General features: G+C 37.8%; 1 protein-coding gene across 1 annotated transcript; it reads right to left on the reverse strand.

Moving 5' to 3' along the window:
• Positions 1-3281: 3281 nt before the first annotated feature.
• On the reverse strand, positions 3282-12669 carry eny2 (ENY2 transcription and export complex 2 subunit). The gene is made up of 5 exons (XM_003219441.4): positions 12529-12669; positions 9008-9102; positions 5675-5745; positions 4686-4760; positions 3282-3600 (listed from the first exon to the last, which is right to left on the reverse strand). The coding sequence occupies exons 2-5, from the start codon at positions 9073-9075 to the stop codon at positions 3524-3526; spliced, it is 291 nt and encodes a 96-aa protein (XP_003219489.1). The 5' UTR covers positions 9076-9102; positions 12529-12669; the 3' UTR covers positions 3282-3523.
• Between the last annotated feature and the right edge of the window lie 1743 nt (positions 12670-14412).

Below are 14412 nucleotides of genomic sequence, written 5' to 3' on the forward strand. Positions count from 1 at the left end.
TGCCAGGCTATTTCGACCAATGGAGGCGGGAAAGAAGAATGACAGGCAGGGATTAGGAATGGTGGGAAAGAGAGCCTCGTGCGCATGCGCGAAAAAGGCGCCTTCCCTTCTCCCGCAGCGAGAGGCCTGGGGAGAAGAGAAAAAAATATTGGCAGGAGGGGGCCTTAAAGGGACAGTGCACCTCTGTCACGTGACAGGCATTCCAGTCCAGTTGGCTGCAATGCCAATGTGATCAATGGCTTTAGCAGACCTAGGCATGGGCAAACTAGGGCCCTCCAGGTGTTTTGGATTTCAACTTCCACCATTCCTAACAGCCGGTAGGCTGTCAGGAATGGTGGGAGTTGAAGTCCAAAACACCTGGAGGGCCCTAGTTTGCATATGCCTAATTAAACAGATCTAGAAACTTCACAACCAGATCTAGAAGAAGACACAATTATCGAAACATATATTTTAATTATTATTATTATTATTATTTCCTTAGGGAATTTCTATGCCGCCTTTCTCCAGCTCGCAACATCATTAAAACATACAATTAAAAAAAACATTAATTAAAATAACTCAAAAGAGCTACGTGGATGCTCGCCTATAGAAAATTAAAATTACGATTAAATTAGAAGCAGCCTTACAATTCCCATATGGCAATAAAATACTAGTATATTTTATAAAAGCTATATATATATTTATGGCTATATATGCTTGAATATTGCTATCCCCAGACCAGACCTGGTGGCAGACTTTGAATGTTAGAAGAAAAATGGATTTCTAAGGTCATTTCCCAATCTGCTCGTATCGTGAAAACAGCAATATTAATTTTGTGCATGGTTCAAATTGCATTGAGCATTACTTTAATTTGCCTTCTGTTGCCATGGCAACTCCACATCACTCTGCATCTCATTACTTTACTGTAGACATGCCTTTTTAAATTCATCTTCACCCAAAGTACCAATTGGTAAAGATAGTCTCAGAGGTTGCAAGTAGCTGAACACAAGTCAACACTGTGATGTGGCAATGCAATCCTTGTTGGAGACAGCAACCTCCTCAAGCCTCCTCTCTCCAATGTTTTGGTCTGTTTATAATGTGTCACTTGTTTCCTAAAGTGTATTTCTTCTTTGGTTTGCAGTTTTCTTAGTTCTGTGTATTTGAGGCAGTGGGAGGGGCTGCAGACTATGTGACGGGTTCAGTAATGGTTTAGAATTCAGTTTTAAAAAGATGGCAGTTGAGGGATGACTGTTGAGGTTTGAGTCTGTTTGAGTACAGAAGCCAATGTAGGAAGTTAGAAGTCAGTTGAGGCTTGGGTTCTTCGGAAGTAGACTGTTATAAAAGGGAGCAATATAGTTTTGAAGGGACTGTTAAAGACTAAGTTAAAGATACAAACTGAAACATTTTAAAGCTTAACCTACCAAGAAAATATACAACTTCATATATAAATATGTGAAGTTATGAGTAAAACATGTTATTTTAAAGAAATCTACTTGAATCTTTGTCTGCTGAGAGCTTTGAATAGAAACAAGCTACTTATGCACCCAATGATCTTCCATTACCCAATAATGCAGTGGTTTTCAATCTGTGTCCCCAGGTGTTTTGGCCTATAACTCCCAGTTCATCAGCGGTTAGGATTTCTGGGAATTGAAAGCCAAAACATCTGGGGACCCATAGGTTGAGAATCAGTGTAATAAAGGAATACTCCTGAAATTCTGCTATTCAATAGGTTATGATCCTAACAGGTCATAATCCAATAGTCTAATAATCCTGGGCTGCATTAATAGAATAGATGCCTAGATTAAGGGAAGCCATAGTCCCACTCTATCCTGTTTTGATCAGACCTTACCTGGAAAGCTGTTCTGGGAACCACAAATCAAGGATATTGACAAGCCGGAATGTGTCCACAGAATGTGTCCATCTCAAATACAGGAGGGCCTCCTCTGTGGTCGCCCTCACACCTGGAATTCTCTCCCTAAAAAAAATTAAGTGCTCCCCTCCCTCTCCTTTAAAAAACAACTGAAGACCTATTTTTGCTGTGGAGAGGATTAGATAATGAGTGATCATGTCCAGGCCCCTGGTTGAGAACTATTCCATATCTGGGCTCTTTTAGTCCATGCCAACCCAATGACCATCTTTTAACTGCACAACCAATCTACACCGTTTTGTGAGTGCTAATTGGCTGTTGTAATTAATTATGGATATTTGTTCAGATTTTTATGTCATATAATTTTGTTTGTCTACTTGTTTAATTTATATTGGGACAAAAGGGTGAAATACAAATAAATTATTACATTTATTATTATTTTATTATGACACAGCAAACAAGATAGATATGCTGGATTTCATATCACAAAATCACAAGTCGAACACTTCCCAAGTGTCTAGGACTGTGTGATGTATTTTCGGATGATGCGCGCAGATCCCAGCAGGGTGGCCTTTTGCAGTTGGCAGATCGTAATTTTGTCAATGTCTATTGTTTCCAAATGCTAGCTGAGATCTTTTGGCACGGCACCCAATGTGCCCATCACCACCGGGACCACCTGTACTGGTTTCTGCCAGAGTCTTTGAAGTTCAATCTTGAGGTCCTGATAGCGGCTGAGTTTTTCCTGTTGTTTTTCGTCAACGCGACTGTCACCTGGGATGGGGACATCAATGATCCAAACCTTTTTCTTTTCCACAACTATGATGTCTGGTGTGTTGTGTTCCAGAACTTTGTCAGTCTGGATTCAGAAGTCCCAGAGTATCTTTGCGTGCTCATTTTCCAATACTTTTGCAGGTTTGTGATCCCACCAGTTCTTTGCTGCTGGGAGGTGGTACTTGAGGCATAAGTTCCAATGAATCATCTGGGCCACATAGTTGTGCCTCTGTTTGTAGTCTGTCTGTGCAATTTTCTTACAGCAGCTGAGGATATGATCAATGGTTTCGTCGGTTTCCTTATTATTATTATTGGCACTGGACTATGCTGCCTTGGAGTCTCTTTCTCTGGAGGTTTTTAATGCAGACTGGATGGTCATCTGCTGGGAGTGCTCTGACTGAATTTTCTTGCATAGCAGAAGGGGATTGGACTGGATGACCCTTGGAGTCTCTAAATCATTCTAAGAATACTGGGATGTACTGTAAGGTATTTCCCCCCTTTTACTCCAGTATTCTGTCCTCTTGAATATCCCATAGATACAATTCCTTCTTTTTGCTCTGCTACTGGATTATTTTGTAATGAAACTCCAAAGATTAAGTAGGTAATACTTTTGCATTTTGAGTTTTTAAAAGATGGGGAAAAACACAGACACGTGCCAACTGTGTTAAGACGCACAACATCCTTTTAATGGCAAGACATGTGATTTCTTTCCAAAATACAACCCAAAGGCTAATTCTGATTATTTTTTATTAAAATACCAAGATTAAGAACTTAATGTAATAAAGTATGCTTTCAGTAACCAAACATTAAAAAAAAGTGAACTTCAACCCCAAAGTATGGAAAAGATGTCTTCCAGTTTCTGGCATAATTCATTTAACAGAATATGGTACGACTCAAACGGAAGAATCAAAGGCTGGCATGCTGAGCAAGGAATGTTCTTATTCTTTGTAGGAGCTCTTTCTTTACACTGTCAGGCACCAAGGCTGAAAGATAAGCAGTAGAGGAAGATGAGGGCAAGGACACCAGAAAATCAAGTTTGAGATCCCAAGTCTATACCTTTGGCCAGGCAAACATTCCCAATATAACAAAGATGTGCACACCCCAATGTATATTTGATAACCCCTCTTTACTTACCTGGAATGGCAAATATAAAAAGGCAGAACCGTTGAACATCTAATAGGTGACCCCAGGTAGCCAGTAAAGATGTTTGTGGATTGATAGGCCCATGAAACCATATTTCGGGACATTTCTAGCAAGAGAAACTCACCTCTACATACATTAAATTAAATCTAAAATAGTTTTATGGGGGAGTGGTCACAATCTAGAAGAGAAGCTATATAGAGAATCAAAACTGAAGAAATCTGGCTTCAAATTCCCAATTCAACCATGACTCCTATTGGTTGAAATGGGGCTAGTCACTGTCCTGCAGCTAATGTCAAGGTGAGCAGATATTTGCCACCTTCAGCACTTTGGAGGATGAATGAAATATAATATAAATATGTATCTCTCTAAACATCAACAGAAATATCACTTTGTTACACAGGATGCCTATCTTCCAAAATGATTGATGATGCATCTTCATAGTTGTTGCATGCAAATGGTTTCCCATGAATATATTGATGCTCCTGTTTGAATTATTTTACTTTTCTTGATATTTTAGGAAAGTTTTTACAAAGTCATATATCTTATGGTGATATTCATAAGAGTTAATTTTAATTTATTTATATCCTTCCCTTTTCCGAACAGGAGACCTATATTTATTAGCAATTTTGTTGATTTATCAAGATGAAAGAGAGGATCCCAAGAACCTGCTTATCATGATCAAGCTCTGTGCATTGCATAGTAGTCTCTATGATAAAAAGAAATGTCAGAATCAAAGTTTGGGAAAATTACTTTTTTTGGAATACAGCTCACATTATACCTTCGCCAGGATAGTCAGTGACCACATGATTTAAGAGTTTTGGGGAGCTATAATTAAAAAGTAACTTTCCCCAACTTGTTCAGGGTATAAATAACATACAAGTTATTGATATATGAACCTGAAACTTGTCAATGTTATTTTTCTTACCTCTGCCTTTTGGAGTGATTTCTGCCACCAAATCATCAACTGTGACATGTTCTAATCCCTTCTCCTTGATGACATCTAAGCAAAGTCAAGAGAATCAAACACAGGTTTTTACACAGATGGAAAATAACACCCTATCAGTCTTCACTACTTTCCACGAACTGAGAAAAAGTTTGGATATATATTTAAATACTATACAGTGTTATTCTCCTCATGGATGAAATATTCTCCAAATTCAAACCAAGAACATCTTTCTGAGCCCATACATGCCATTTCCATTCCTTTTTCAGCATTAACAGCATACCCTTCGATTGTCCTGATTTAACAGGAACAGTCTAAATTCTAAATTCTCTTCTCATTCTACTTTTTCAGCTGTATTTAAAATATCCTGGTTTCTCTCTCCTCCTTTCCCTCTTCATAATCAGTTTAGTTCAGTTTCTGCAAAGTGTTCAATTTCTGCAAAAGTGCAAAGTGCATTCAATTAAGTTGGAGAGAGAAAAGGAGGGGGCAAAATATTGTCATCTCAGGCAATAAGAAACTGCTAAAACCTCTCCTAGCTTGAGTTTTCTCCCCCCTAATAATTTCTGCCACTTTAATGAATCTCAGCCATAAGTGTCACACCCACTGGAAGCCCTCCTTGTGCTGGTTACAATAGAGACGGCCAGCGGCGGAAAGAGTACAGTGCCCCAAAAAGGTAAAGACATTTGAGAAGCACTTCTATTGCCGGCTCCTTTCACTACCTCTTCCACACTCCCAATTTCCACGGCTCAGCACCCAGCAGCATATAACATGATCCCCAACTTTTAAAAGGATGTTCCTGGCTTAAAAAATTGTCTTATACGCCAGAAAATACATAAATACATAAAATGGTTGTGCAAAACAAGCATTCACTTCTTGGCTTATTTAAAAAATCATATGAGTATTTAATTCGACAAATATTGGTTTGAGAAATTCCCTATCACTTTTAAAATAGTGATTAGGCTCGAAATTACCTTTACAGTGTGCTTTCAACTGGTCTTTCCAACCACATTCAATTAATTTGGCTCTCAGTAATTCTTTAAGGCTGTAAAAAGATATGGAATTAGAGATTTACAGAAGTCAGTTAACACAATATAAACAGAAGTTAATGGAGCAATTTTAATTTACTTTCCAAAACTATAGAGCCATAGAAATAGAAGCTACCATACCTAAGAGGGATTATCACAGACAAATGTTTGAGATACAGAACCAGCATAGATCAAACTCTAGTAATTAGGAAGTCAAAGTCAGTAAGTATTAGCAGTACTGTGTTAATTTTGAAGCATTAAATTAATTTAATTCTGTGACCATAAACTGTTTAATTTGTTAACATCAATCTTTAATTGTGTTACTTACAAAATCATTAAATAAAAGCACTTCCAATGAAAAAAGACCCAATCCATTTTCAGATCATCCCAATTAATGAATTAAAATAATGTGAAACATCAATACTCAGAAATCTAATAGAAATGGTACTTAGCAATTAAAATAACAAAATCTATTTTTGAAAAACATAATTAGAACTGACATTAATTTCAACAAATTATTTGCAATTCATGATTTAAAGTGGTAAGACAAAAATAAAAATAGGATTTGTTATTTGTATTTTTACGGAAGTCATGACTACATCCATAGTATCCAAATTTATTCCTGCAACCACCCTGTTAGACATGTTAAGCTGAGAGATCCTGACTTTTTATTTTTTGTGTTCAACAACATTCTGACCCCAGGCACGGCTATACACACACACGGCTGCAATATTATGATTCATTCATCTGAGGAAATTGATAGTAATTCACAAAGCTCATGCTAAAATAAATCTGTCAGTCTAGAGCAGGGGTCCCCAAACTAAGGCCCGGGGGCCGGATGCGGCCCTCCAAGGTCATTTACCTGGCCCCCGCCCTCAGTTTTATAATATAATATTTTATATCAGTTTTAATAATATAATATATTGTATATACATATAATATTGATAATAATCTTTTGTTATACAATATAATACTAATAGTAATACCATATAATAATATTAATTATATGTTATATATTACATATCATATAATAGTATAGTAGTATAGTTCAATATAGTAATGTATAATGCTAATATTGTGTTATGCTAATAATATAATATATTATATGTACATACAGCTGCTCTGAGTCTCCTTCGGGGTGAGAAGGGTGGGATATAAATGTAGTAAATAAATGCAGTAAATAAATAGTTAATTTTAGACTTAGGCTCGGCCAAAGTCTGACATGACTTGAAGGCACACAACAACAACAACAACAACAACAACAACAACAATCCTAATTAACTTGACTATCTCATTGGCCAGTAGCAGGCCCACACTTTCCATTGAAATCCTAATAGGTTTATGTTGGTTAAAACTGTTTTCATTTTTAAATATTGTATTGTTCTTTCGTTGTTGTTGTTGTTGCTGCACTACAAATAAGACATGTGCAGTGTGCATAGGAATTTGTTTTTTTTTTTTTTTTCAAATGATAATTCGGCCCCTCCACAGTCTGAAGGATTGTCGACCGGCCCTCTGCTTAAAAAGTTTGGGGACCCCTGGTCTAGAGCAATGGTTCCAACCTTTTTTTGACCACGGACCACTTGACTGGGGACGACTTTGACCAGGGACCACTGTCCAACATTAGTACCAAAAGGGTTACGAATCAAGTTTTTGGTCAACTTTAGATTTGGTTTGGTTATTTGGGGTGCTGATTCAGAAAATTGCATTGAATAGACCACATCAGTTCTAGTTTCTGATACAAAACATACGCCATCCTGTAGCCACCATCTGCTCGCCCAAAGAAAACCATATTTAATAATCTAGAGCTGATGTGGTCTATCCAATGCAATTTTCTGAATCAGCACCCCAAATAACCCCAAGAACAGGCCCTGGTGCCAGTTTTCCCAGGATGTCTCGCAGGCCTTATTTTAGGTTTCACTGCCCACAGCTTCGGAACCACTTATCTAAAGCCTAGATTCAAGGTTATCACAACACTCTGATTACTCCAAAGTCACATAGGGAACTTCACAACTGAGCAGGAGACTTAAACCCACTCTCTTTGGTCCTAGCACTCGAATCACCGCTAGACTTCTTGCAGGTTGACTTGGCAATAAATGTTAAATTATCGCATACTTTTTGTTTAGGCCACCTAACACTTTGATCCTTAACCCAGCTGGACAGCCATACTTATATGCAAGCTCTTGAGTGTTTTCAAACTGGGTAGGATATAAATTTAATAAACAGAAAAAGGGCTGGGCTATGGCGCAACTGGTTAGTAGCCAGCTGCAATAAATCACGACGACCAAGAGGTCATGAGTTCGAAGCCAGCCCATGTCAGAGTGAACACTCGGCCATTAAAAAATAGCCCTACTCATTGCTGACCTAAGCAACCCAAAAAATAGTTGCATCTATCAAGTAGGAAATTTAGGTACCGCTTATGCAGGGAGGCTAATTTAACAAATTTACACCATAAAAACCATCCAGCAGCATTTGGAAGGAGGAAGTATCCATTAAGGACTCGGTGTCACAGTGGATGATGAAGCAGTGGCTCTCCCTGTGGCCGGAATCGAGCATACCCGCAGTAAGCTGGAGAATGTTAAATTGCCTCTGTCTCTATGTTCATATGGCATTGAATGTTTGGCATGTATGTGTACATTGTGATCCGCCCTGAGTCCACTTTGGGGTGAGAAGAGCAGAATATAAATACTGTAAATAAATAAATAAATGGGTTCTGCTCCTGATGTTTCTACTGCATTCTAAAAGCAACTGCAAGTTCATTCTTCAATCCCAAGGTTGCAAGAGTGAAGACTCTTTCGTCTTTCAGGTGTTTTGGACTCCTAATAACTATTTTGTCCCAATGTAAATAATATGTAGTTGAATATTTACAGAAGGTCCTGGTTTGGACTGCTAACTTTCCATGTGTAAATATAGTTCACAGGTGGTGCTTCCTTCTTTGTTCCTCAAAACTGTTCCTTGGGGAACAACTGTGAATGGTGTGGGCTGTAGATGGGGATAGTAATCTGTGAGGATGGTCACAGCAAGCACATTATTTATGTGAGCAGAGTAGTCACTGACACCACTGACTTGTACTTGTGTACTCAGAACTCTGTCCCATTGAATTTAGTGGGATTTACTCATAGGAAGTGAGTACTAGAGGTGAAGAAAACTCTGCCCCACCAGATTCTGTTGTAACATAACCCCTACCATCCCCACAGCCAGCTAGGTATATATTTCCAGCTTTGATTAAAATAATGCAATATATTCCTGTTGCTAGAAAGAATTAGAATATATGGTACTTACCGCTCTCGTTCCCCTGTTTCAATTAGCTTTTGGTTAATAGTTGCTCTCATTTGTGCATCTTTGTTCATTTTTTTCTAAGTCCAAGTAAAAACAATCTATGTAAAAAGGAAAAATAAGGGGGGGGGGGGGACACATATAAGCTTGCTTGCCAGAAGCCTGTAAAAAAAAATCCAAAGAAACAAGAGGGGCTATTCAACATAGTTAGGATGGCCTGTATCTGACTTCTCATATCATGAGTTGTATGAATACATTCTGAGTTTTTCTAATGCTTTGTTCACTGGTTTGTTTGTTCCAGCTCTATAAAAATAAAACTATTCTTCCGCTTTACACAAAGAGCCCAGTAGAAGGACAATGATATCTGTTGTGGATTCAAATACCACCAACAATGCATTTTCTAAGCCAGAATAGTGAGTTCACTTATACCAATTTATATTACTTTGCAAACATGAATCATTGTTCCCTGTGTTTGACCTGGTGCTAATTCTTAGCACATCTGCTTTCAAATTAGCCCACTCTAACTGAGTGACTTTACTCTTAATAACAAGAGAAAGGGTGTGATTGATAAAACAGCTGAAAACACAACTAAAGAGCACTATTTTCAGGCAGGTCTTGGATCCCAGAGTGATAGTATAAAACTATGATATAAAGTACATTTAATAACATGACTGAAAATTGCTTGGAATGAGACCAAAAAACAGCAGCAGTTATAGAAATTATTTTATGGATCGGGAATTTAGAGGATATGCTATACTTTATTTATTTATTTACAGTACTTATACCCTGCCCTTCTCACCCCAAAGGGCACTCACACTGGCTTTACAGAACACATATATGGATATGCTAGACTTTATTTATCTATTTATTTATAGTACTTCTACCCCGCCCTTTTCACCCCGAAGGACACTCGGAGCGGCTTTACAGAACACATATATGGCAATCATTCATTATACAATTAACAAGGACAGACAACACAGAAGAGGTAAAGGCGATTTTTCCCATCTTATTTCCGGCATGTTTGGAGGCTGTGCTTGACTCCGGCCATGGGGGGTGGGGGGTACTGTCGCTCCATCTTTCATGCCGAAGAACTTACTCCTGATCGATGTCCTTAAGGATGCCTTTATAACCTCCCCGCTAAAGGTGGTACCTATTTCTCTACTCGCATTTCTGCTTTCGACCTGCTAGGTGGGCAGACGAGCTGGAGCTAAAAATAGATGCTCATCCCCAACCGGGGCTCGAACTACTGACTTTTCGATCAGCAGGATCTTTTTGCAGCACAGTGGTTTAGCCTGCTGTGCTAAGCCTGGCCCCCAGTATTATCTTCTGAAAGTTATTTATTAACATCCCCAGCAGCAGAAACTCAGGTCAAACTCAAGGGAATTACTTACTATTATATTTAATGGTACTTTATGGGTATTTTTTGTCTATATAAATATAACTATAATGGAGGAGTTTACACTATAGAATTAGTGCAGTCTGATACCACTTTAAACTGCAATGGCTCAATGTTATGGAGTTCTGGGAGCTGAAGTTTGGTGTGACACCGGAACACTTTGACAAAGCAGGCTTTGCAAAACAACAATGCCTACGATTACATTAAGCCATGGTAGTTAACGTGGTGTCAAACTGCATTAATTCTACAATGTAGATGCACCCTTGGGCTGAAGATGTACTGGTGGACAGTAGTTAGCCCAAAGCAACTATTAGTTGCATATACAGTATTTATTTATCATGTCAGAAGCAAATTGAGGATATAGTTATAATGTATAGAAAAACAACAAAGTTGAAAACTTGGCATTATACTAAATTTCCTTTGACCAGAAGCTGGCCACTTCGAGTTCCTATGGTGTCGCTGTGAGTAAACCCTCCACTTGGCATGTGGCAGGGCTCAAACTGCATTGTAGTAAGAGGTCTGTGGTTTGCTCTTCTCCACACTCGCATGTTGTGGACTCCACTTTGTAGTCCCATTTAAGATTAGCTCTGCATCTCATGGTGCCAGAGTGCAGTCTGTTCAGTGCCTTCCAAGTCACCCAGCCTTCTGTGTGCTCAGGAAGGAGCTTCTCATCCAGAATCAGCCACTGATTGAGGTTCTGGGTTTTAGCCTGCCACTTTTGGATTCTCACTTGCTGAGGTGTTCCTGCGAGTATCTCTGTAGATCTTACGAAGCTGTGTCTTGATTTAAGATGCTGGCGTGCTGGCTGATATCCAAACAGAGGGTGGGCCAGAGATGTTAGTGCCTTGGTCCTTTCATTACAGGCTGCAACTTCCAGTCAGATGTCAGGTGGTGCAATGTCGGCTAAAAAGTATAATTTCTCCAGCGGTGTGGGGCGTAGACATCCTGTGATAATGCGTCATGTCTCATTAAGAGCCACATCCACTGTTTTAACGTGGTGAGATGTATTCCACACTGGGCATGCGTATTCAGCAGCAGAGTAGCAAAGCACAAGGGCAGATGTCTTCACTGTGTCTGGTTGTGATCCCCAGGTTGTGCCAGTCCGCTTTCCTATTACGTTATTTCTAGCACCCACTGTTTGCAGAAGCAACTTGCAGCATGCATATACAGTAATATATAGGTACATTTCAGGAAAAAATTTCACTTTTGATTTCGTATTTGACTTGTGTCTCATTGATAGATCTTCATAGGTAGATATTCTTTTTAGAAAAAAAATTGATAAGGGATACTCAACATGCATTACCTCAAAGTGAACATTTTAATACAATTGATCTGCCTTCTTTTCTCTTTATAATCCAGTGTTGTCTGTGGCTTAGAAAATATTTAATTATCAATTTTAATATTTAGTTATTTAATATTTAGGAGCTGTGGTGGCACAATGGGTTAAACCCTTGTACTGGCTGCACTGCTGACCTGAAGGTTGGATTGCTGATCTGAAGGTTGCCTGTTCGAATCTGCAAGACGGAGTGAGCTCCTGTCTGTCAGCTCTAGCTTGCAGGAACACGAGAGAAGCCTCCCAGCAGGGTAACATCTCTGTAGACATCCAATTCTCTCACACCAGAAGCAACTTGCAGTGTGTTTCTCAAGTCGCTTCTGACACGGTATATTTTTTCAATATTGAATATCCTATTTTCATGTCTTTGTTGGTTTGGTACTTGGAGGTGTGTACATATGTCGACATATATTTAATTTTTAAATAAACATTCTGAAAAATGTCCTAAAGAAGGAGCAGTTATATTAATCAAATTCATATAAGTTATGACTTTAAAAATTCAGGGTGTGCCTACACTGTAGAATTAAAGCAGTTTGACACCACTTGAACTGCTTTTGTTGAATGCTATGGAATCGAGGGATTTTGCTAATGCCACAGCACTCTGGCAGAGAAGGCTAAAGGCCTTGTGAAACTACAACTCCCATAATTCCATAGCAACGCGCCTTGGCAGTCAAAGGGGTGTCAAATTGCATTAATTTCACAGTGTAGATGCATCCTTATGACTTAAAAAAAAGAGAGATCTCCCCAACCAGCTCAATTAAACAGCTGGGAATGGAAGAAAGTGAGAGAGACAGATACCTGTCCCGGAGGCCCTTCGCTTCCTCCCGGCTCTTTCCTCCCAAAGTCTCCTCCAACTCGAAGCCGCGCAGCCGCAGAAACGCCCAAGAAGGCCTCGCCCACCGCACTGCGTTCTGGCGTCACGCCTCGCACAGCTACACGGGAAACGTAGTCCTTTAATACCGCTCTCCTTGTTCCTCAGCGTCTCAAATGAACTACAAGTCCCAGAAGGCCGCATTCCCTAAGCAGCTATCCCTTATCTCCTGGATGTTCTATATTAGGACCGGTTCTTTTTAAAAAATTAATGAGTTTTGGGGAAGATGGATCAACTAATAATAAAGAACTTATTAATTAATTAATTAAATTAATTAATGCCATGGGAGTTGGCAAATAAATGGGATTTATAAATAAGTTATGAATTATGAATTCACTAATAATAAAAATTAATTAATGCTTTTGGGATGGACAAATAAATGGGATTTCTAAATAAGTTATATCATGACTCAACTAATAATTAATAAAATATTAATTATAATTAATTAATTCATGCTATTGGGGTGGGCATAAATGGAATTTATAAATCAGCTATATTATGAATCAAGTAAGAATACAGACATTGTTAATAAATAAATAATTAGTAAAATTAATGCTATTGGGGTGGGGGCAAATAAATGGGATTTATAAATAAGCTGTATTGTGAATCAACTAATAATAAATACATTATTAATTATTAATTAAGTAATGAGTAAAATTGATTCATGCTGTTGGGGTGGGCAAATAAATGGGATTTATAAATACAGTAGAGTCTCACTTATCCAACACTCGCTTATCCAACGTTCTGGATTACCCAACGCATTTTTGTAGTCAATGTTTTCAATAAATCGTGATATTTTGGTTCTAAATTCGTAAATACAGTAATTGCTACATAGCATTACTGCATATTGAACTACTTTTTCTGTCAAATATGTTGTATAACATGATGTTTTGGTGCTTAATTTGTAAAAATCATAACCTAATTCCATGTTTAATAGGCTTTTCCTTAATCCCTCCTTATTATCCATATTTGCTTATCCAACATTCTGCTGGCCCGTTTATGTTGGATAAGTGAGACTCTACGGTAAGTTATATTATGAATCAAGTACAGTAGAATCTCACTTATCCAACATAAATGGGCCGGCAGAACGTTGGATAAGTGAATGTTGGATAATAAGGAGGGATTAAGGAAAAGCCTATTAAACATGGAATTAGGTTATGATTTTACAAATTAAGCACCAAAACATCATGTTATACAACAGATTTGACAGGAAAAGCAGTTCAATACACAGTAATGCTATGTAGTAATTACTGTATTTACGAATTTAGCACCAAAATATCACGATGTATTGAAAACATTGACTACAAAAATGCATTGCATAATCCAGAATGTTGGATAAGTGAGACTCTACTGTACATTATTATTAATTAATTAATGAGTAAAATTGATTAATGCTATTGGGGTGGGCAAATAAATGGGATTTATAATTAAGTTATATTATGAATCAACTAATAGCAAAGACATTAATTAATTAATTGGTAAAATTAATTAATGCTATTGGGGTGGGCAAATAAATGGGATTTGTAAATAAGTTATATTATGAATCAACTAATAGCAAAGACATTAATTAATTAATTAGTAAAATTAATTAATGCTGTTGGGGTGGGCAAATAAATGGGATTTATAATTAAGTTATATTATGAATCAACTAATAGTAAAGACATTAATTAATTGGTGAAAGTAATTAATGCTATTGGGGTGGGCAAATAAATGGGATTTGTAAATAAGTTATATTATGAATCAACTAATAGCAAAGACATTAATTAATTGGTAAAATTAATTAATGCTATTGGGGTGGGCAAATAAATGGG

Source organism: Anolis carolinensis, chromosome 4, assembly GCF_035594765.1.
Source record: "Anolis carolinensis isolate JA03-04 chromosome 4, rAnoCar3.1.pri, whole genome shotgun sequence".
In the NCBI taxonomy this organism is placed as follows: domain Eukaryota; kingdom Metazoa; phylum Chordata; class Lepidosauria; order Squamata; family Dactyloidae; genus Anolis; species Anolis carolinensis.

What these genes read in the sequence shown, in the direction of transcription:
- eny2 (XM_003219441.4), bottom strand. Translation starts at nt 9,075, where the DNA reads ATGAACAAAGATGCACAAATGAGAGCAACTATTAACCAAAAGCTAATT. An exon ending in GAAACAGGGGAACGAGAGCG is followed by an intron (nt 5,746 to 9,007) that starts GTAAGTACCATA and finishes ATCTTTTTACAG; the next exon opens with CCTTAAAGAATTACTGAGAG. An exon ending in GTTGAAAGCACACTGTAAAG is followed by an intron (nt 4,761 to 5,674) that starts GTAATTTCGAGC and finishes GACTTTGCTTAG; the next exon opens with ATGTCATCAAGGAGAAGGGA.